The following is a 24281-nucleotide window of genomic DNA, read 5'->3' as shown; positions in this document are numbered from 1 at the left end:
GAAAACAGAGGGGAATGGTGGCGGGAACCAGGAGAGAGAGGAAGGGAGGGATTCTCACAAAGCTGCCTAACTAATTTCCACATCTATTCCTTTTCCTATCCTGTATCCAATCTGAGTTGAAACACCTCAATTCTTCTAGTAGTCACTATGGTTTGGTTCACTACCAGGCACTTTAAATCATGAAGTCTGCAAAAATAAGCTAACCCTCTGGCATCAGCTCCTCCCGGCCCTCCCAGTTGGGTCATACCTGGCAGGGAAATTCACATTTCTCCCCACGCCATCCAGGTGCACAGGTGCAGGTCCCATCCAGGGTGTTGCAGGCTCCGCCGTTGAGGCACTGGCATGTTAAGTTACAGCCAAAGCCCCATGTGCCACTGGGACAGCTGATGGAGCAGTCCACCCCGTGCCAGCCTGCCACGACAAGAGTGCCAGGGCACGTGAGCAAACAAAGGCAGCAGGGAGCTCTGCCCAGCCTTTCCAAGCCACTCTTCACCTGAGAAACATCTCAGAGGTGCACAGAAGTGCCCCTGCCACAGCTCAGGGAGCATTGGCTCTGCCACGTAAAGCCTCTATCAGAAATGAGCTAAAGCACCCGCACAGCTGTCAAGGATGCCAACGCTGAGAAGCACTACCGGGCTACTGGGGGAAGAGAGATGAAGTGAAGTTGCACAACGTACATCACTCACTGTCTAATGCGCAGTGATGCACATTGTGGGGTGCTGAGTTTTGTTCAGGTCAGCAAATGAAATATTTATATGGGAGGGAGAAGGAAAGTTTGCGTTTGAAAGAACAACCCCATCTTTAAAGCAGGAGCCCATGAACCATGAACAGTGAGTATCCAGGATGCCGGCTGCTGCAGCAACTGTGAATAAACACGATCCGGCCCCCACGTACAATCAGGTGCTTGGCTGCATTCTTGTCAGGACTCCAGACCAATCAATTTAGGGGAATGGACACATGTCTGCTTGCTTACGCTTCACCAAAGCACAGAGACTCACAGACTTTTGGAGCTGGCAGCGACTTCAGAGATAATCTCATGTGAGCCTCTCCCTTTGACTCACGAAAGCAGGAGAGCTCTCCCTGGCTAAGGGTCTTGCTGAGTCCAGGCACCGTATTTCTGCACAGCTGGAGCTAGAATCCTAGTTAAAGTTTCTTTCCTGTGCTTTTAGGAGTTAACAGGACTAGGATCAGGTAACAGACTCATTCACCCACTCACCTGCTTTGCAAGTACAAGACCCATCCACAGGAGAGCAGACAGCATCGTTTCTACAGCCGCAGAGAGAGGAACAATTTATCCCATAGGTTCCCAGAGGGCATGGGGTAGAGCAGTCAATTCCCTAGATGGGCGCAAATAGGAAAATGCATGCAATTTTACCACATGAAATAAGGCCAACACAAATGAACAAAAATATATCTTGTCCATTCTAATTACAGTCCCTCTCTAATTTTAACACATTGTATTTTTAAGAGTTATTATAACATCACCACTATACTAATTGTACAGATTCAAGGGCAATGCTAGCTGGCCTATATTTAGGATACAGTATTGAATAGGACCCCCAAAAAGCCTGCTGCCTTCATTAGTTTTCCTTGGTAATAAATAAATTCAAAACCCTCTGTCCTTGCTCAGACAAGTAGATATAGAACAACAAACTGTAGCTGTACAATTACTGTCAATAAACATAAATATGAACTATACATTAAATTGCAATGCTTCCTAGACTGCCTTGTATAACATGTAATACGATTAGCGGGTGAGGCAAAGGAATAGAACACACTCAGCCAGCAGCATGATTCAATTTATTATCTGACAGGGAGCTTTTAAACATAGAAGTTGGTTACCAAAGGTGACTGGAGGTCACCCTCCTTTAAAAACAGAAGACTCTTAAGGATAATTCAAGGGCTCAACCAAAGAATTGTGACACAGGTTAGAAAATCCTGTAAAGATCTCAGCTCTGAGACTTTATGACTCACTCATTCTATATTATGTGCTCTGGAGTAATCATCAACATTCTTCACAGTTTAATGTTCTCTCAAAAAGGGGAGAAAATAACTCAAGAACAACCCATTTTCCTTCAAAACAAAAATTTCTAATCTGTTGCTAAGAAATCCTGGAAACTAGGCAAAATTCTTTTCTGTTAGCTTATAGGCATATTGGAAAGGTCTAGATTCTCAAAGGGACTGAAAAACTTATATACTACTAATCCTTGGATATTAATATATAATAAATGCTAACGATGTAGTATGCACCTTCAAATTGCATGGAATTAAAACAAAAACGGTTGACAATAATACATATCCTACTTGGAAAATTTCTTTGCTACCTATAAAACATGATAAAATAATTACATAAGGAATAATTAAAATACATCTTACTTCATGACATATATTAATTAAATAATTAAATATTAATGCCACTTTATAGTCTCACCGGCTTGCCCAGTTATCATTCTCAGGTAAGTATATCTCTTATTATTACTTTTCTCTTCATTTTCTTTCTTGTTAATGATGTGATTGATTTTTAGCACATTCACTGGACTTCAGAAAAGGTCATATAAATCATGGTATCAATATGCTCCAAGCTGCACCCCTTATCTCCTTCCTCCACAGCCCAAGCCACTCACTTTGAATCCTGGGGCACAGGTGCACTTTCCTGTCACACTGTCACAGTCAGCCCCGTTTTGGCAGCTGCAGATCTGTTGGCAAGCTTCCCCGTAGAATCCAGGAGAACAGGTCTCATTACAGTAGAGTCCTGACCAGCCTGGCTTGCAGGCACACTCTCCAGACATGGGGTGACAGCTGAGAGACGTGGATGAAAGGAGCAAGTCACTCTCGGGTAAACATGACACCCAAGGCCCGTGCAAATGTTGCTTTAGCCATGATCATTAAATGTGTGGGTAATTCCATGCACGATCATTTAAACTTCATTCCCAGTCTTGGTATGATTTAATTAATCGGCTGAAACCTGATTGGTACCACAAATGTTGCATGAAATCAGCATCATGTTCTAGCAGGATGACTCTAAACAACTGTGTCCTTTTGTCTGAAACTCATTTTAATTTTTGTAAAGTGAAAGCACTAATTTGATAAGATGTCAACTAGAGGAGACTATCTAAAGAACTCCATCCAATGAACACTACCAAGTCAGTTCACCAGAGTGATGTCCAAGGAACTCCAGGAGCAGCAACCTTTTTAGTCTATTTCTTCTCTCGGCTCCCCATACCTGGTGGCAGAGCAGCTGTCTCTACCTGAAACAGCAGTCGCATTGATGGGCCGGGCAGCCAGCTGTCACCCCATAGCAAATGGACACATCAGCTGCGCTAAGAGGCACGGGTTAGCGAGGCTCACACAACAGGGTGCTCTGTAACACTCAAAACACATGTGCTTCTCGCCAAAGGAAAATCTGAACAATCAAACTAGCTCTGCTCACAACTGAAAGACTGTTGAAGATGGTGTTTCTCCCCTGATGGAGATAAAACCCTCCCCTTAACTCAGGCCAACAACAAAACCCACTGTTTCATCCAGACATTTGCTAAATGACCTCTCACCGGAGGACTGTTCATAGATTTTCTGCAAAAAAACCATGACCTGGAAGGGATGAAGACTGAGACTGTACATTCCAGCTCTCCCACTACCTGGTCAACATCAGTGAAAACACATAACCTCCCTGTGCCTGACATCCTAATCTGTCAAGTGAGGGTCTCAGCCACACCCCATAATCTCATTTCCTATCTCTTTTTCTTAAAGAAAAGGCCTGTGGGTTAGATAGTTTGTTACTCATTTTTAGAAATTTATTTAAATATACTTTTAGGTCCCTATTGCGACTAAGTGCCCAGAAGCAAAGGCCTAGGCATCCGTCACAAGCATTACTCAGGAAACATGACAGGAAGAAATATTCAAGCACAACTCTACATTTAAGATGGTTTCTTGGGTATATAAGGTTTGGACTCATAAGATAAGAGTTTGAATCTCAAATCAACTTAGAACTACTCAGATCTACTTATCTGCTATTTATCCTTGGGCAAAATACCTGGCATCTCCATGACTTTTCAAATTTAACCATCAAACACGGAGCTCTGGTTCTTCCCTTTCTTCATTCCTCACTCAGTGTTTCCTTTCAACTGCTTTCCACTGAAGTAATGGCACCACCAGCCACTCAGTGGTTTAAGCTAAAAACCTCACAGTTATCCTTGATAACTCCTTCTCCCTCATCTCCCATATTAACTTCATCACTAGGACCTAACCATTCTAACTCCAAAATATGTCTTGAATCTATCCACATCGCTCCATCTTCAGTGTCACCATCCCACTCCAAGGCAAGGTCATCTTTCTCCTACACTCCTGAATAGCCTTCCGACTTTCTTCCCTGCATTCACTCATGCCTCATCACCTAAAAAGTAGATCATATGGTATCATTTTCCTTAAAATTCTTCAAAGACTCTCTTTGAAGCCTACACTCAGAATAAAATCCATACTGTTTAATACAGCTAGAGTGAAGATTATTTATTGTCTAAACCAGGACATTTTTAAGAGTGAAGAGGGAGTTACTAATAATTACATTAGGGCAATAGGCCTAAACCAAACAGTTCCTGTGACACCAGATATATGATGACCCTAAATATAGCCCATAGGCCTTCATCATTTGGCTACTGCCTTCTTTCCGACCTCTTCTTTCATCGTTATTCTCTCTTTATTACTATGTTCAACCGCAATAGATTTCTTTTAGTTTGTAAGAGCATTGAGGTTTTTCAACTTAAGGGCTTCACATGGGCTATTCCATTTGCCAGGAATGCTGTCTCCCCACTCCTGGCCTAGCTCTCTCCATCTTCTCCTTCCAGGCTCAGCTTAAATCTCTCTTACTTAGAGAGGCCTTCCCTGACCACTCATGTTTCAGTTAGGTCTCTCCTATTATTCTCTTTCACTGCACCCTGCTCATCTCACCTATCACAATCTGTAATCTTATGTTTATTTTTATAATCCTTCCCCTGTCTTCTTTCCCATTTAGACTTCCAGCTCCATGAGGACAAGAATTCAGGGTGTTTTGTCACCTGGCCGTGGGCACAGTAGCCCACGGTAAGCACTGATCGAGCGAACAAGTGAAACTGTCAACAGTTGATGTGTGGTGGGGTCTGACTCCAGGGATCGTGCTTTCCCACACAAATCTGCTTCCCCTGATCTCTCGAAGTCATCCAGCAATGTTAAATTATAATCTGTATGTCTGCATACAAAGGCCAGATTTCCCCTAAAATTAGTTTTTTAAATGTCAAATTTATGACTTAAAAGGAATCACCATTAATTGCAGGAGACAGTCACTTAAGTGACATTTATGATGATATTGTAAGCAGGTGCACAGACTAGCACTGAATGTATGCTAACACCATGCTAAGCAATCCATGTGCATGATTTCATTTAATGCTCACAGTGTTAGGTATGATTCCATTTTATAAATGAGGGAAGAGAGACCTGGAAAGGAATTTATTCAAAGTCTTGCACAGGTAGTGGCAGAATCAAACTTGAACCCAGATTTCTTTCTTTGTTTTCACACCAAAGGAAAAGGAAGTTTGATAGCAGCCTGCTAGGAGGTCTATATATGAAAAAGAATTGCTAAAATTTAAATTTTAAAACTGCAAGGATAAAAGGGGTAGCAGGACCAATAAAAGCTTGTATTGTGCAAGAAGCATGGACAAATTTAAGTTTATTTTAGAAAGGCCCTACATATGACAAAAAGAAAAGAAATATTCCAAGTGATGGATTGGTTAAAGTAGTTCACCTTAAGATACTATTTAAAAAAAGGACATATTTTGATAGAAAATATTATTCTACATTAAAAGGTAGAAAATAATATTCATGGTATAGATATAAATGTTAAGCAGAATAGACAATTCGGGGACAGAGAATTGAACTAAGCTAGAGGCAGGCAGAGAAATTGATATTCAATGCCCCCCACTGAGTATTAGTGCAGCACACTGGTTCTCAAATTGATTGACACCAAAATTAGTATTCTGCAATTTGTAATTATATGTAGGAAGCCAGAGCACTTTGGAGGCATTTGATGGGTTCTCATGCAGGCAGCTTAATTGGTAATGAGATTTACGTGTTGTTGTTAGAGCAGCAGAGTGGAGGTTGAAGGGTAATATCCTCCTACCTGATTTCTTTCTAAAGAACAGATTGCTCTGTGTAATATGAAGATCGGATTAAACATAGATAGGAATATCTACTATTTTTTACACATATATAACTAGATAAAAATATTCTAGTAAAGTTTTTCAGTTTAAGAGTTAAATTATTACAGGTATCCTATATAATATTGGCTAAAATAGAATGAATCATTGAACTTCCTTTTATTCATTTCCTTAGATATTATTCATGCTCAAATATATGACAATTAGGTGGCATTTGCAAATAGGCACACCCTGATTGCCCACAGCTATTAAATGTCCTTATTAACAAGAGCTAATATACATATCCCATGTGGAATCTCAGTGAATCTTGAATTTTGTTTTCCTGTTCAAAATCATTTCCACTATAAAAGTTAGTTTTAAGAAGTCCAGTTCACAGTGTCCTTAGGCTCTATAACAGTGCTGTAATTTAAAATACTAATATCACTTATAAATATATTTAAATTAATTTCAACCTTACGATAGCTTGCAAAATAAAAATGGCTACAAACGCTTTGTAACTCCTCCCACTAAGAGGTGGAGTGTAACAAATCTAGACTTGGTTGTGTTACCTGCTTTGTCTAAAAGGACATTAGCAAACATGACAATAACCAAAGGTTTGAAAAGTGTTTCCATGTTGGGGCTTGCCCTCTCTCTTGCTGCTGTTGGAAGCCAGTCACCACTTACAGAAGCCCAGGCTAACCTGTTAGATGCTGGGGACATATGGCTCAGTCACTCCCATCACCTAGCTAAATGCTAGACTTGTGAGTGAGGAATTCCAGCCTCTAGTTGATCTTCCAGCTGAACATAGGCAGACCAGCAGAACAACCACCAAGTTGAGCCCAGCCCAAAGAATCAAGCAAAAAATCATCAGTTAACAAATAATTGTTGTTTTAGACCACTAAGTTTAGGGTAGGGTTTTTTTTTATGCAGCAAAACTAACTGATACAAACCCTTACTCAAATATACGGCTTCAATATATGTCAATACAGACATATCCACAGAACTAAAAATTTACCTAAAGACACTGTAAACTGATAGTGTGCATTAGTTATTTCATTAATTATGACAAAGACTTTTAGGATAAATATACATCATGTATTATGCAATAGTAAGCTACACTCTTGCCTGATTAAATGGTAAGTTAGACTTTCAATTAATACAAAGATTCTATGCCTTTTGGTTCAAAGGGAACCTTGTGTTTCTAGGAATTTTACATAGAAGTTCAAGATATAAGAATAGATGGGTGGCTTCAACTGTGAATTCAAAAAGGCAGAGTCATATAATCAACATTCAACTGGTCTTAACAGAAATTTGTACAAGCTAATTTTAAAAAATAGCTGTCATTATCTAGAGAAGCCACTTCATAGGCTAATTGTTTTTTAATCTTCTGATTATTTGTTATACATTATTAGACAGATTTTAGTGTTCTTTTGATCTATGTGACTATCAAATAAGTTCATGTACTTGTTTGTTAAAGCGTACATGCTTAGGTACACATGACCTATGTCAAAATTATATGGTACTGACGTCAACCTAAAAACTGTCCACTTGCACCCTGCAGCTACTAATATGGTAACTAATTCCAACAAAATCAACATTTCCTCTGCTTCTCCAATCCTTCTCATAGCAGAGATCCTTTGTATAGGTTTATTAATCTATTTGATTTCAGGCTGCATCTGTATACAACGAAACAGCACTGGCATTAAACTGGCATTAAAAAGTCCTTAGCCATTACTAATGACTTGAGCCAAACTAATGAGCCAAACTTATGACTTGTCCCTAATCCTGCCAGCTCCTTCAACACTAAAGAGTTGAAAAACAAAATCCTGCAGAGATTATTCATTTTTACTCCCCAAACTGTCATGTAAAGAGTGGCAATATTTTCCAATGAAGAAAACCAGAAGTTGACTAAAGTAGCTTACTAAGTTGCTTGAGACACATTAAGAATGCACTTCTTGGGCTTCCCTGGTGGTGCAGTGGTTGGGAGTCCGCCTGCCGATGCAGGGGACATGGGTTCTTGCCCCGGTCCGGGAGGATCCCACATGCCGCAGAGCCGCTGGGCCCGTGAGCCATGGCCGCTGGGCCTGCACGTGCGGAGCCTGTGCTCCGCAACGGGAGAGGCCACAGTAGTGAGAGGCCCGTGTATCACAAAAAAAAAAAAAAGAAAAAGAATGCCCTTCTTTGATATGTCCCACTAAAATGTATTTCAGCACACACACACACACACACACACAGTGCAAAGTCCTTTTCTTTTTTTTTTTCTTTTTGGCTCCCAACAAAGGTTTAAAGAAGAGATCCACTACAGGCTTCTATTTACTTTTAACTTTTGTGCATTTGAGATTTGACGTGGTCACAAGTTACCTTTCAGAAACATAAATGAAGTAACAGTTGTGCTGAACGCAAATGAAGGTAATTCTGGTGTCATCTGAACTGCTATACAATGCACTGCATTTTTCTCAAACTCAACTTTTCCAGCAGTATGCAAACGAGGCCCAGAACTTTAAGTGATATGTATCTGGTCCTTGGGGGAGGGAGAGGAAGAAACGGTTGGATAGATATTTTCAGGGGCAAACAAGGTACAGAAAAGTGGGTGGGATCTTGGTTTCCTGTTCATAAATTCTTCGAGAAATTTTTGAGCCAAAAGACCTCTATGAATTCTATGTCCAAGTAATCAATTCTGAACACATATCTCACAACCACACGTGACACACTGTCACAAAACTTCCACCAGTACACTTCCTGGCTAGGCAGACGTCAAGTAAAAGAGGCTGCAGTGAGAATCATTTTGTGATAGTTTTACATACTAAACTGGGCTTAACCTATGTCTCTCATTGTATCTTTGCTTCTAAGGGAATGTCCCTCTCTTAGGGATATATTCTACTAACCTCAGCAAGTTTAATATTTTCTAGTGGCCATTAATAGAGAATAGGGTTTCATATCCATCCACGGCCATCTAACAATTTTAGCACTTCTGACTTGTTCCATTAAGTGGAAAAGACTTCCGTTTACTTAGTGGTTCCTGCCCTGGATGACCCAGAGGCAAGAAGGGTCTCAGGGTGGAAATCTCTCTGCCAATCCCTCCTTCTAAATAGTGGACACTGCGGTGAAAACTTTAATAGGACACATCATTCCAGGGGCAGCTGACCCTCACCTATGAGTGTTGTCCAGGTGGCAGGGACACCACTTGTCACATTTGATGCCATAGAGCCCTTCTGGACACAGGCGCGCCTCACAGCGGTCGCCAGCAAAGCCTGCTTCACAGAGGCAGGAGCCGCTCACGTGGTAACACTTCCCTCCATTGACACATTGGCAGGTCTCTGCACAGCGAACTCCGTAGGTGCCAACGGGACACTCATCCTGGCACCTGTCATGCAGGAGGCGGGAGCGTAAAATAGATTAGTCAGTGCCTTGTGGAAATACACAGTTGATTCAGATAGGCTTTGTTACGTTTACAACGATATCCTTTTTGAATTTGACATTTATTTGGTAATTGTACCATTACAGACATGAAAAGCATTAAGATAAATTATAGTAGTAACAGTAGTATGACCTGTTTAAAGAAATAGCAAAAACAAAAACAAAATAAAATTATGAGCTTGGGATGAAAAGCATGTTTTACACCTAGTCCTTGCTAAAGGCACACATAGCACTTTAGAAGATACCAGGAAAGGGAGAAGATGAACTGCCCTAGTGTGAGTTCCCAGCCCATCATTAGGGAATTAAAATATATGCTTTCTCTAAAAAAGAATGAAATAATACCATCTGCAGCAACATGGATGGACATAGAGGTTATCACATTAAGTAAGTCAGACAGAGAAAGACAAACATCATACACCACTTATATGTGGAATCTAAACAAATGACACAAATGAACTCATTTACAAAACAGAAACAGACTTGCAGACATAGAAAACAAACTTACGGTTACCAAAGGGGGTAGTGGGCAGGGGGAGATAAATTAGTAGTTTGGGATTAACAGGTACACACCACTATATACAAAATAGGCAAACAACAAGGACCTCCTGTATAGCACAGGGAACTATACTCAATATCTTTTAATAACCTAAAATGGAAAAGAATCTGGAAAAGAATATGTATAATCACATTGCTGTACACCTGAAACTAATACAACATTGTAAATTACCTATCTTCAATTAAAATAAGATATATGCTTTCCCCATTTCAAAGAGAAAACTTTGTAGCAAACTTGAAATGAAATATTAATTCTCTTGGCTTTCACATCGACATTAATTTTTAATTTCAGCCATGTATCTGCTCTTTTCAAAGCTGAATGGCAATCACTGCTCCTCATTTAGAAAGTTATGTAGCTAAATAAACAAAGTCCTCCTTAGATGTGGGAAAGTCTGAGCTACTGAAATGAGGTGTCCTCAACTTCAACCTGGGGAACTCCTGCCAGGAGATGGTAGAGATGCTGGGAGTTCTCGAACAGAAAATTTTTATTAAATGGGGTTTTGTCCTCTGTTGGGAAGAAGGGCTACTAAATAGTAAGAAAAAAGATTCACTTTATTGTCTTTTAAAAAATGGCCTAACAGTGTGGTCCCGGCATAAGGATATGCTCTAGGTAAGTTGGATCTGGTGGGAAGCTGAGTTGCTGGAGGGAATTGAGAAGAGAAAATCATCATGGCTCCATGGAACGCAAGACTAGCTATCAGGCCAGCCAAGTTTCTTTCTGACCAGGCAAGGTGACTTGAAGGGACTTTCTGTAGCAGAAGGAGCCCTTTCTGCCAAGGGAGGGGAAGCCGGGGTCTCGCCTACCCAGAGTGCTGCCACAAGCAGGGTACCCTCTGTGAGTCTCAGCAGCCACTTCCCATGTGGCTCTCAAGTCATGCCAGACCCAGAGTCCAAAATGTAGGTCAGCACTGCATTTTTTCAAATGGGTACAGGGCAAGGGCAAGTGCATGATAATGAATCCAAGCAGACTTCAAAGCAACAGCAAAGAGGCTGAAAAGCAAACATTTTCCACAAGGCTTTGCATAGTTTTTAATGATAGGGTGTGAGGACTAACAATACCAAGGCTGGATGGGATTCTATTTAAGGGCAGAGGATAAATCTTGAGAACCCTTTGATATTTTTCTCCTTAACTCTGGTTCTGGCATGTATTTAGGGAAAAGGACCTCTTGCAAATTTAGTTTCACAGACTCTAGACATCTTTAGGCTTGTCAATGGCAAAGTCTTCAAATCAACCACTCAACAAAGCATTAGAAAAGTTCTGGAGTAATTGAACCAAGTTTATTTAGCAAAAATCAGATGTGTGCTGCAAAGGTACACATGAGTAAACCTATTTTTAGACCAGAGTATTTTTTAAAGGTACTCTATTTTTAACTTGTAAGAAGCTTTACTAAGCCAAGTCACTTAGTTTACTCCTTAAAGATGTAAACTTTGGAGAAAGAAATGCTATAGGACAATCATTGGGCCTCCTCATGGCTCCACTAAAGGCTGGCAAGACAGCTTGGCAACCTGTCTGTCCAGACATCCTTGCAAGGCAGTACCAGAAAAAAAGAAAAAGTTATGCTCAAGGTAAATAAAATCACTAAAAGAAACCCAAATGTTATGCTTTGGACTCCAGGATTTTAACTCAGGAAAAAGCACAGCTCTAAAAGTGGGGAACAGGATAAAAACGTGAAGCATGGAAAACTGTCTGCCACCAAATGACAGGGGAGCAGTGTGTCTATTCTGTCCTATCTTGGCAGGGACTTCCTTCTCTCTGAGAAAACAAAATCCATAATAGCTGGGCCTGACCCATATTTACCTTTCTAACATATACTTAAACATACTGAGTTTCTGTTTTAAATGGCAAAAAGCCATTTGAATTTTACTTACTGAAGTAGCCAGTAAAGTTTGGTTTACCTTCCCACTTGTTTTTTGTCAATGTTGTACTTGTAAGAGAATCCTATTAATAATAGTTATGTCTGCTTCCACCTACCACACCAAAATGGTAGGATATCTTTCTAGAAGTAGGTATTTTCCACCTTAAAAATAAATGCAATCATGAAGTAGCTTACATCCTTCTCATTGGCTGAATTAGAAGTCTTTGTCAAGCAGTCTTATCTCCCTTTTGGGCTTTTTCTAAAAGAAGCATCATTTCCCAACGAATTTTATGCCCTTAATGTTGCTTTTGTGGTCCCATGTGGAATAAGAAAAGTAATTTTAGAAGTCATTAAAAGAGGAAATATTTTCTTAGGAGAGATGGCAGAGAGGCAGATAAAAATACAGCAATAAATATTGGCCATAGTAGAAATATGAAAATGTGAAGTTCCTATTTTATTTTTTTAGATTTTGAATAATACCCTGGAATTGGGAAAAATGGACAAGCATTAAGTAGAGATAACCTCATAAAACATGACACCAATACCCAAACCAGTGAGGGTCGCAGGCTTGTTTGAATATCATTTTGATTATCATATTGCATCTCACTGTTAACTTATGGAAAAGGAAGTGAGTTAGCACATAAGGGGCGCCAGCTTCCTTTTTCTCCTTTGTCCTTTTGAGCATGGCCCTCCAAGAGTGACCTGAATAAATGGGCCAAACCATGATTTAGTGTGAAAGAATCACATTCCTCATTAAACTGGGATCAATAGATAGGCTGCCTACCTTTCAAACATCTAGAACTGCTGCTCTGGGGAAATATAAAGAACACTGGGAAAGAGCCACCTTTTCCACAATCCCAGAAGCAGGAAAGAGTTCCTCCACTGAAGGCCAGTTCTGCATCCCCCAATTCCTGTCTCCAATTTTGGACTTCACCTCCTTTGGCCCACATTCTTCTTCACTTTCAGGGTGGTACAGAAGACAGCATGGCAGGCTGGCTTCACCTTAACAGAGTCCATAACTGATCCACGGATCTCTCCACTCAGCTAATGCGTAAGGAGCACCAATTATGTACATGGACTCATGCTAGGCCATCAAAGGCCCCAGTGCGATGATGCCATGACAACCCATCAGCATTAAGAACACTCTTTTAACCCCTTCAGAAGAATTTTTGTGAGGATCTGAAAGCCATGCTCTCACCACTCATACTTGGCTGTGCCGCATGAGATCTCCTCACCACGCTGTCCTCTCAACCGCCCCACAAACCCTACAGCCTATTATGGGGGCATCCCATGATCTGCTCTGCCTGCTTACAAGGTGCCCGTTTTGTTTGTTCTGTTTTCTCTCTGGCTGGGAGGGCCGTCACCACATCCTGGGTACGCTCTGGGCCAGCTGCCTACGGTGGTACCTGTTTCCCTCTGATCTGACCTCAGTGATCAAGTTTCGCTGACTTCTCAAAACAGGGGAAATGGCAAGTCCCCAGGCCTTTGGGCTGCTTTCCCCACACCTCCTGCCACAGATGGTTCTATAACCACTTATTATTTCCCTTTCACGATGACAAATGTGCTTGTTGTCATTGTGTTGTGTGTGTGTGTATGTGTCTGCATGTGTTAACTCTTGAACCCAGATAGTGAGAGCAGAATTGAAAACAGGAGTCATGTCATCAGTTCATCGGAAAAACAACAGTTATAAAAACAAGTCAAGAAGCAAGTTCCCTCTTCACTTTCCTTCTCTTTCTCTAGCTCTTTGCCAGCTTTGCCTCAAATCTAAAACTCACCTGAATATTAGCTGTTATCCCCTTTCCCTGTATGTTATGTTCCCTGTATGTTATCCCCTTTCCCTGTATCATGTAAAGATGAGTATCAGCCGGCCTGTATGTTTGTTGATTTTGTGTTTCCTTGAATTTGAGACTTAAATCCCTACAGGGCAAGAAAACCATTATATTTAAATTTTTAGGGTCCAAAAATATTACACAGAACTATTATTTAGGGTTCTGCTTGGTCCCATGCCTCTCCTTTCCTGACTTATCTTTCTATATTAAGATATTAATGCCACATGGATCCAGAACTCATCTAACAACATCATTTTCCAAAATACAATCATAAACCAGGATGTAGGGCACAAAAACTTTCTGAGTAGCCCAATTACATGTTGTAAAAACCATGTGCTAAAGGTGTCAATACTTCATAACATCAAAAAACTAAGGAAAATATGTAGTTATATTAACAAAAGATGAAAAAGTCTTTAATGAAATTAAACAGATACTACTAACAAAAGTTCCTAATAAAAATAGGAATTAAAAAAAAAAAACAGGGCTTCCCTGGTGGCGCAGTGGTTGAGAGTCTGTCTGCCAAAGCAGGGGACACGGGTTCAAGCCCTGGTCTGGGAAGATCCCACATGCCGCAGAGCAACTAGGCCCATGAGCCACAACTACTGAGCCTGCGCGTCTGGAACGTGTGCTCTGCAACAAGAGAGGCCGCGACAGTGAGAGGCCCGCGCACCGCGATGAATAGTGGCCCCCACTTGCCGCAACTAAAGCCCTCGCACAGAAACGAAGACCCAACACAGCCAAAAATAAAAATAATTAATTTAAAAAAAAATCACTACTCAAGGGGACTTCCCTGGTGGTCCAGTGGTTAAGATTTCACCTTCCAATGCAGGGGGTGCTGGTTCGATCCCTGGTCGGGGAGCTAAGATCCCACATGCCTCGCGGCCAAAAAACCAAAACATAAAACAGAAGCAACATTGTAACAAGTGTAATAAAGATTTTTAAAATGGTCCACATCAAAAAGAATCTTAAAAAAAAAACCTACTGAAGCATGAAAAAGACAGTAACAAACATGAAACTATACTGGAGCCATTTCCAATAAAATTAGGAAGAAGACAGGAATTCCCACTATTACCTCTATTTGTCAACATTCATTCAGAGGTTTAAATTAATGCAACAACTCAAGAAAATAAAATAATCATTACAAATCTTGAAAAGAAGAGCCTAACTTGTCTTTATTTGTAGATGATAAAATAACCATAGTATTTGCTAAAAATAACATGAGAATTAACTAAGAAGTTTGGTAGGGTGGCTAAATAAAAAAATATTCAAAGGCAAGTTCTTCTTTATCCAGAAATATCTAATTAAAAACTTAAATGGGGGCTTCCCTGGTGGCACAGTGGTTGAGTCCGCCTGCCGATGCAGGGAACGTGGGTTCGTGCCCTGGTCCAGGAAGATCCCACATGCTGCAGAGCGGCTAGGCCCGCGAGCCATGGCCGCTGGGTCTGCGCGTCCGGAGCCTGTGCTCCGCAATGGGAGAGGCCACAACAGTGAGAGGCCCACGTACCGCAAAAAAGAAAAAAAAAAAAACAAAACTTAAATGGGATTTTTCAAAAATTACCAAATACTTATAAAAAAATTTAATAAGGAAGTGCAGAATCTAAGTGTGTGTGTGTGGGGAAACACCCTACAGTATCTTATTAAAAGTCATAAAATTAGACCAGAATTTTAGAAAGAAAAAAATTAGAGAGGAAGGTTAAAGGAATTCTTAATTCACAGATATCACCAAAATATAATGATACCTAGTATCTATATAGCTTCTAGACATCACTCAAATAATCGCTAGTATTTATACAGCTCATAGAAATCATTCCACTACAATAATAGCTAATATCTGCAAGTTTCAGCACTGTTTTAAATGCTTTAATGTACTCATTTAATCCTTATAACAACCCTAGAGGAAAGTACAGTTATTTATTTGAACATTATAGATTAGGATGTTTCCAAGGACACAGGTTCCAAAATCTTTGTTTTTGGCTATTATACTCTTCTGCCTCTCAAGCCTCTTTCTCTAATTTTACGCACACATCTAGCAAGCTTGGTTATCAAGTCTTCCAGAATGCAACAGATTAAAGAGCTAATTAGAAGCCGTAAAAGCACTCTGGGTAACAGTTTACCACCTAACACAAAAAAGGACAAGCAGTGGGTGTAAAAACCATGCACCACACGAGCATCACGTGCGACCAGAGAGCCCTGTGAGTCCCACGGGGTCTTACTCTATCAGCACTGCACAATGAAACAACTGCTATTCTTTTTTTTTATCCTTTTTTAAAAACATCTTTATTGGAGTATAATTGCTTTACAATGGTGTGTTAGTTTCTGCTGTACAACAAAGTGAATCAGCTATATGTATACATATATCCCCATATCCCCTCCGTCTTGCATCTCCCTCCCACCCTCTCTATCCCACCCCTCTAGGTGGTCACAAAGCACCGAGCTGATCTCCCTGTGTTATGTGGCTGCTTCCCACTAGCTATTTATTTTACGTTTGGTAGTGTATATATGTCAATGCCACTCTCTCACTTAGTCCCACCTCCTAGAGAAATGGAAATAAAAACAAAAATAAACAAATGGGACCTAATGAAACTTAAAAGCTTTTGCACAGCAAAGGAAACCTAAGCAAGACGAAAAGACAACTCTCAGAATGGAAGAAAATATTTGCAAACGAAGCAACTGACAAAGGATTAATCTCCAAAATACACTGCAGTTCATGCAGTTCAATATCAAAAAAAAACACGACTGCTATTCTTAAGAGTACACAGCATCATAAGAAGGTAACTTTATGCCTGACATACTTTTTTTTTAATTTAACTTTATGTTTTTATACAGCAGGCTCTTATTAGTCATCAATTTTATACACATCAGTGTATGCATGTCAATCCCAATCGCCCAACTCAGCACACCACCATCCCCAGCCCCCCCGTGGCTTTCCCCCCTTGGTGTCCATACATTTGTTCTCTACATCTGTGTCTCAGCTTCTTCCCTGCAAACCGGTTCATCTGTACCATTTTTCCAGGTTACACATACATGCGTTAATATAGGGTATTTGTTTTTCTCTTTCTGACTTACTTCACTCTGTATGACAGTCTCTAGATCCATCCACATCTCAACAAATAACTCAATTTTGTTTCTTTTTCTGGATGAGTAATATTCCATTGTACATAGGTACCACAACTTCTTTATCCATTCGTCTGTTGATGGGCACTTAGGTTGCTTCCATGACCTGGCTATTGTAAATAGTACTGCAGTGAACATTGGGGTGCATGTGTCTTTTTGAATTATGGTTTTCTCTGGGTATATGCCCAGCATTGGGATTGCTGGATTATATGGTAATTCTATTTTTAGTTTTTTAAGGAACCTTCATACCGTTCTCCATAGTGGCTGTATCAATTTACATTCCCACCAACAGTGCAAGAGGGTTCCCTTTTCTCCACACCCTCTCCAGCATTTGTTGTTTGTAGATTTTCTGATGATGCCCATTCTAACTGGTGTGAGGTGATACCTCACTGTAGTTTTGATTTGCATTTCTCTAATAATTAGTGATGTTGAGCAGCTTTTCATGTGCTTCTTGTATGCCTGACATACTTTTTAAAGATACCTAAGTACACATCCCATTTTAAAATAAATCTATCCAAAAATCTTTAAAATGTAAAAAGTATTGGTGCTTGAAGTGGTTGTCCTAAACACTTAACTATATAGAACTCATCCATCATGGGTTCTGATATTTTATTATTTTTTTAAAATAAAATATAACATCTTCAATTCACCATTGCTGTATCTTCAATTCACCATTGCTGTCTGTGATCCAGTTTTTACGCACTGAGTTGGGAAGGAATCTGTCAAACACACTGATACCTTACAGATGCTTCTTGGATGATTACAGAATAGTCACAGACAAATGGTAGTAAACGTGTTCCCTGGACCCTCCAAGCTCTCCTTTCACACCGTTACAAACAGTCAGAGAAGCACAAGGATGTCCCTTACCGTTCCCCTGTGTATCCGGGACTGCAGTGACATTGGCCCGTGGTGGCATCACATGTCCCTCCATTATGGCACTGACATTCTTGTGAACAGTTCTTTCCAAAGCGACCCTCGGGGCAAGGCTGACCACACACTGTGCCCTGCATTCAAAGAGACTTGGGAAATTAGATGGGCCTCCAGCCAGGGAAGGGCCAAAGGAGAAGGGAGAAAAGAGGGGAAACAAAAAGGGAGGAGGGATATAGGAACAGGGCTGCAAGAAGATTAGATAAAGGAGATTTTAGAACACGTACACTCTGTTCATCATCTCGAAAGTGTTAGAAATTCTAAATTGACTTATTTGCTTAGTAAGCCTAAATCTCAAGATATACGCATAGGTGGCAGAATAGTAATCTTAAGAAATACCTATATTAAAAAAATAAAGTTACATCAAATTATTATGGAAACCTAAGGAATTTACAAATCCTCCTAAGTATTCTTCCTTGTGCCTTACATGTACAGTAAGTCAACAATACTTATTGAGCATCCATTACATAAATGACAACATCTGGCCCAAATGGAATATCCAAATGCTTCACCATATGTTCTAGAGAAAATAAACTTCATCACTGGTTTTATTTCTTATAAGGAAGCATAAGAAAAGACTGACATTTTTTGTACCTGAATTAATGATAACGTTGCCTAAGAAATACTTCAGCAGAAATGAACCTAGACATTTTATTTCAGAAGAAAATACACTTTTATTTTCAGCAGGTTCAACAAACATTGTTGGGCCAAGATCAATAGGAAAGCCTATTTCCTGGGGAGAAAAATCGAGAGAGTAACTTGGACACATCTCCTCACCCTAGAGGCTGTCTGTCTTGTCAGATACTGTCATATTTATTCCAGTACTATGTGGAGAAGCATAAGATACTTTGCCAATAAGTCAATGAAATATTCTACTACTTTCTACTTCACTCGTCTACATAACTTGGGCTTGTAGCTTATCATCTATTTACTGGAGTTACTATTTCAGCAAACAACATATCCCAAGTAACAGGAATTTTTACAATGTTTTTAAATGTTGGAAGCTGTTGCTTTGTCCTCCTTCTCTATAAAAAAGACAGACTGTGAGCACCCTGATATTGGAGGCTAGCGAACACCAGATGGTTTTGTAAATGTTTATTCTGGGTAGTGTAAGAAAATACATTTCCTCTAACTCCTGGCTATCTACAAAGGCAGTTGGTGTGCTAATTAAGTCTCCTCTGGTGGTTTCTAGTTATCTACCAATGAGGAAAGTTCTTCCAGAATCTTGGAACTGAAAAAGCCTTCGAGAGGTGATTCAAATCAATACTTAACTGAGAATCATCTATGTGCCAGGCATCGTGCTAAGCTCTGAGAATCAAAGATAAAGTCGCAACCTTTAATTAGCTCACAACACGGTGAGGGGGAAAGATGTAAAAATAGCTCTGACCCCTCCATTCTAGCATAACATATTAACATGACTAAAGTAATAACACGCCTAGGGTTAATCCATGATAAGCAGGGGTTCTGGTGAAAATTCTCACTCTCTCAGGGACTAACTACTCACATTTTGTAATGGTCCCACATAAGCTTCAGAGATGCTGTTGAAATATTATTTATAAATAAGGATTAATGTCCTACTTAAAGCTATTTGCTCACATTATTCCTATTAGTTGAAATACATACATGTGTATGTGTGATAGGAATATATATTCATCATGAAAATTACCTAGGATGATTGCACAAAGAAAATGTTGTAAAGAGAAGTGTAAGTTGGAAGCTCAGCTATGCACATAAAAAAATGACCTGAAACATTCAGTAAGAAACATCTATCAAGGTAGGGGCCCCAGAGTATTGGGGAGGCTCCACTGGGCTGATGGAGAGGGCCATCTGCCCACCTACTGGGACTCACGGTCCAAGCTTGTGGTTACCACTATCCCACATCATGACCACCCCAACCCAGAAGAAGAACAAAGCTTCAATCTCAAGATGAGGCAACTCTACAGACAATGTCTACACAAAAATTCTAGGAGTAACATGCCTATAGCTCCTCATTCAAAGAACACAGAGCTCCCTGGACACTCTGCTATCCCAGCAAAATCCATCCCTTGCCAAGGACCAAGCAATGACCAGTGTTGGCAAAAGGTTGAATACAAGAAATAAAAGAAGAGAAGGAGTCAAAGATAATTCAGCATTTCTACCTTGGGCAACTAAAAAAGAAGTGTTGGTTTTAATGAGGATAAAAAAGGTAAAAAAGGAATTGCGGTACAACAAAGGATTAGGGGTACAACAAATTTGGTTCTATGACCACTGACTTTGACGGGCCTGCTTCCAGCTCAGCAGTACTTCAATAGCTCCCCTGTTCACCTCACCATGAGGCATCAATAAAAGGCCCCCTTGCACTGACTCCATTGCTTCATAGAGTTTCCCCAGGCTCTGCTTCCTTGTCTTGCCCACTTACCATTTCCAGCTCTTGCCTTGGTTCTGATATTTCTTTTCCACTTGTCCCAGTGGTCTTAACATCTTGAACTCAACCTTACTTCCTGTGATTCTCACCAGGAAGTGGACTCCAGGTCTCCTTTGCTCCATGCATACAACAAGGGCAATCCCAAACCAGTCCCATCCCATGTCTGGCTCCTAAGGCAGACACATCAAATACACATCTGTGGTCAAGTGAGGGAAAGTCAAGGTTTGGGAAAATCAGCAGATGGTTGTTAAAGCCATGGATCCTAATGAGCTTTCCAGAAAAGATTTATAGTGACAAAAGAGAAAGGTAAGACTGGAACCAAGGAAATACTGTAAGAAAGCAGTATGTAAAAGAAGGGGGATTAGGAAAAGAGATTTTTAGTAAGAGAGGTAGGACAGAGGATTATCAAAAACCGGAGGGAAAAGAGATTAGGAAAGGGAGGTGGATGAGCAACAGAGTCAAAAGCTTTGGAGAAGTGAAGTGGAATGAGAAGAGAGGAGTTGCTACTGGATTTGGCAATTAAGTCACTTGAACCCCTGCAAGAACAACTTCACTACAGTTCATGGAGATGGAAGGTAATCATCAAGTAAATTGTTCTTTTATTTTCTGTATGTTAACGAAGGAAACAGACATTGGTCATTCACTCTTCTGCCTTCAAGCAGACTTATACACAAACCGACTTAGAGAAATACGAACCAATGTTATTTCCTGATTTCAGAGTAATCTACTTAGTAAACCAGCTTTGACATTTTTTATTCCACATAACATTAAGCCTGTGAGACACTACATAAAGAGTAATGAGAAGGCCACGCACCACAATGAAGAGTAGCCCCCGCTCACCGCAACTAGCGAAAGCCTGCATACAGCAACAAAGACCCAACGCAGCCAAAAAGAGTAAATGAATAAATAATAAAAATAAATTAATTATTAAAAAAAGACAGAGTATCACAGTCAAAGTCTGGGAAGTGTGGTGAGATATAGCTTCCTCCTAAAGTATCATACTATAACCTCTGAGAAGTTCTGCAATACTTGGAAAACCCAGCTTTCCTCAATGTGTCTCGAGATTCATAAGACTGAATAACTTTTTCACATAACACTTAACCTTTTGAGAATAATGTTCCCAAGAATAATAATGATCCATAGAGCATAATTATGAAAATGCTTATTTAAATAGTTGCAGGGTTTGACAGCTCTTGCTGTCATGTGTAAGGCAAGATATTTCCCTTTTATATCCTGAGGGGAAATGCAGAACACATGGCCTACTATCTTTTCCATGAGGACCCTTAATACACTTCAAGTTCAGGATTTAATCACCTTCTGCCTTCTCTGGACTGAAAAATTCCAGCTTTGAAATGATCAGGTATTTCCAATTTTGGAATCTTTAACCATCAATGTAACTTTCTTTTGTATCAAAGTCCTCCACATGCGTTTTCACTTGAGTATCCTGGAACAGGGTGCTTTGGAAGGGTGGAAGTGAGCTTACCAGCCAGCCAGAAGGACACGAGCATTCTCCAGTGACGTGATGACATACACCTCCATTTTGGCAGGGGCATCTCTGCTCACACTGTGGCCCGTGCTTGCCAGGGGGACAAAGATCCTCACAGCTGAGGGATTAACATGTGACAAAGGACACCATGATTTACCCAACCACACAACCCTTAGGTTCACAGACACAGCAGCACCCACAGCCCTAAAATAGACCAGATTTCTCTGTCCAGTATTGTTCATTTCATTAACATCAAGGGCATCAATCATATTGGCTGGAAGGGTCTTTGAGGGGTCACCTAGTCCTTCCCTTTGTTTGGGGATATCTTCTGAGTGATTAGCTTTTTTGATTGGGGGGGTGGGGGATGATGCTAGGCTTGTGGGATCTTAGTTCCCTGACCAGGGATTGAACACGGGCCCTCGGCAGTAAGAGCATGGAGTCCTAACCACTGGACCACCAAGGAATTCCCATGTTTTGGGATATTTTCTAATGAAACCATTTCAATTTGAGGAGAATCTGTCCTATCAGAGAGCACCAAGGATGACTCTCGTGGGCCACACGCTCCCTGGTGACAGGTACTTTCCATGTAACTTTTATAAAGCTCATGGGTTACACTGGAAGTCTATTTGGTGTGTTTGTGCTAACCTCAAAGGAGACTGAAACGTCTACACATCACCCCATTAGTGTACAAAATCTTCATAACCAATTTTCAGCATTCTCTTCTTCAGAATGACAAGCCCCCATCCCATATTGTATGAATACACCTTCTTCCCTAAGCCTTTAATTGTCTTTTTTACTCTCCTGTAAAATTGCTGCAAGTTTCCCAAAGCCCTATGCAACTGTGGCCTTGATAAAAACCCATAAAAGCAATATTAACAATTAAATAGTCTGAGATGATCATCCATGCTTCTGAAAATCAGGGCTTTCTTGGCTAATGCAATTCTTTCCTTAGCTCTACTTGTATAGCCCTAACACTGTCAGCAGGAAGTATTTACCGAGTCAGCCACATTTTTTTCAAGTTCTAATTCTGTGACTTACAAGTGTAATTTTCTCATTAAGGGAAGAAAATTGTTTTATCTCCTACTTTTTTTCTGGCAAATTCTGCCTCTTAGTCTGTTTGCTAATACAAGCAAACCGCAGAATGCCTTTCCCACAAAATAAAGCAGTAGAGATTAAGTAACTGCTTTAGTGTTCCCCAGAAAGAATTAAACTATCTGTGTGCACATATCCTGCACAGATGTGATATATGTACTTTCGAATTCACAAAGCAACATACATATCTATGGGCATTAAATAACCCAGCTAACCTTTCATCATGGACTATTTCTGACATCTTTCACCTTCCTTCTTCTCTAAGGCACTGAACCCACCCCGCTTTATCCAGCTAATTAACAGAGCAGAACAACGTGGATCATTAACAGCCGGCCGTGTAATGAATGCAATTGAGGGAGTATCAAAGTGGAACCCAAATCTGCCCCAACAACCCCCAATACTGCCATTCAGCACAGCATCCTGGCCCTCTCTGCCTCTGCTCTGCCAAAAGAAGGCATGGAAGCTGGCTCTGAGGCTCTGGCTGGGCTCTGATGCTCTACAGCAAACAGCATCTGGGCCTGGGGTCCTATTCCCTCAGTAACTCTTCAGGCAGCAATAGAAACAGAAGCGCAGGAATATACCAGCAGCATGAACAGAGAGGGTGGGTGGGCTCTGCTATGCTGCTCAGCAGCAAGTCACTTACAAGGCTCCAGTGTAGCCGGGTGGGCAGCGGCACTCCCCCGTGACGTGATCGCAGGTAGCTCCGTTCTGGCACTGGCATCTCTGGTGACAGTCGTTACCATACGTGCCCTGCTCACAGCGCTCCTCGCAGCGCCAGCCCCGGAAGCCCGCAGCGCAGTGGCAAGCCCCCGTGATGGGGTTGCACAGAGCCCTGTTTTTGCACTGGCACCGGCTGCTGCAGTGAGGCCCCCAGTGATCACCATCGCAGGCTGAGGTTGGGGAAAGAAACAGTGGAGGGCATCAGAGTACAGGTGTGGGTAATGGCAAGCTCTTTAGAAGCAGCTTTCCTCTCCCTTTGGAGAGAGTGGATTGATGATCCCTTCATCACCATTCCTCAACAGAGCAGCAGGGCTCGGGCACACATCCATGGCAATATTTCACTGGTGCTCCGCAGTGGACCACTTCCTATCACTCCGCTGCTAAAGCATTGCTATACTGTTCAACTCCATGCCTGTGCTCAGCCTATTCCCTGCACCTGGAATGTTGCGTTTGATGTGGCCAGAGTCGTTGGCTAGGGGAGGGTGTGAGCAGTTGTAGGGAGAGAGGAGGCTGGCTAGGCAGATGGGAATGGTCAGCTTATGCAGGGGTTTTTATGCACACCAAGAAGTTTGGATTGCATCTGGTGGACAAGGGATTGGTAGTAAAGGATTTTAAGCACTGAGGGACAATGGAGATTTGCCTTCTAGTAAGATCAGCTGGCTACAGCATGAGGAGGGCAGGAAGCAGCTGACAAGGAGAGGCGGGAGTTGGGGCAAGAAG

General features: G+C 41.0%; 1 protein-coding gene across 3 annotated transcripts in view; it reads right to left on the bottom strand.

Moving 5' to 3' along the window:
• MEGF10 (multiple EGF like domains 10) overlaps nucleotides 1-24281 on the bottom strand; it is a 368384-nt gene that overhangs the window by 39337 nt on the left and 304766 nt on the right. For all 3 annotated transcript variants that reach the window (XM_067731618.1, XM_067731619.1, XM_067731620.1), the window contains 7 exons: nucleotides 23485-23731; nucleotides 21747-21867; nucleotides 17800-17936; nucleotides 9313-9525; nucleotides 2625-2799; nucleotides 1217-1337; nucleotides 248-411 (listed from right to left, as the gene is read on the bottom strand). In XM_067731618.1, coding sequence (XP_067587719.1) covers nucleotides 248-411; nucleotides 1217-1337; nucleotides 2625-2799; nucleotides 9313-9525; nucleotides 17800-17936; nucleotides 21747-21867; nucleotides 23485-23731 — 1178 coding nt within the window. The remainder of the gene's footprint in view (nucleotides 1-247; nucleotides 412-1216; nucleotides 1338-2624; nucleotides 2800-9312; nucleotides 9526-17799; nucleotides 17937-21746; nucleotides 21868-23484; nucleotides 23732-24281) is intronic.

Source organism: Pseudorca crassidens, chromosome 3 (assembly GCF_039906515.1).
Source record: "Pseudorca crassidens isolate mPseCra1 chromosome 3, mPseCra1.hap1, whole genome shotgun sequence".
Lineage (NCBI taxonomy): Eukaryota > Metazoa > Chordata > Mammalia > Artiodactyla > Delphinidae > Pseudorca > Pseudorca crassidens.
This window is presented reverse-complemented; position numbering and strand designations above follow the sequence as displayed.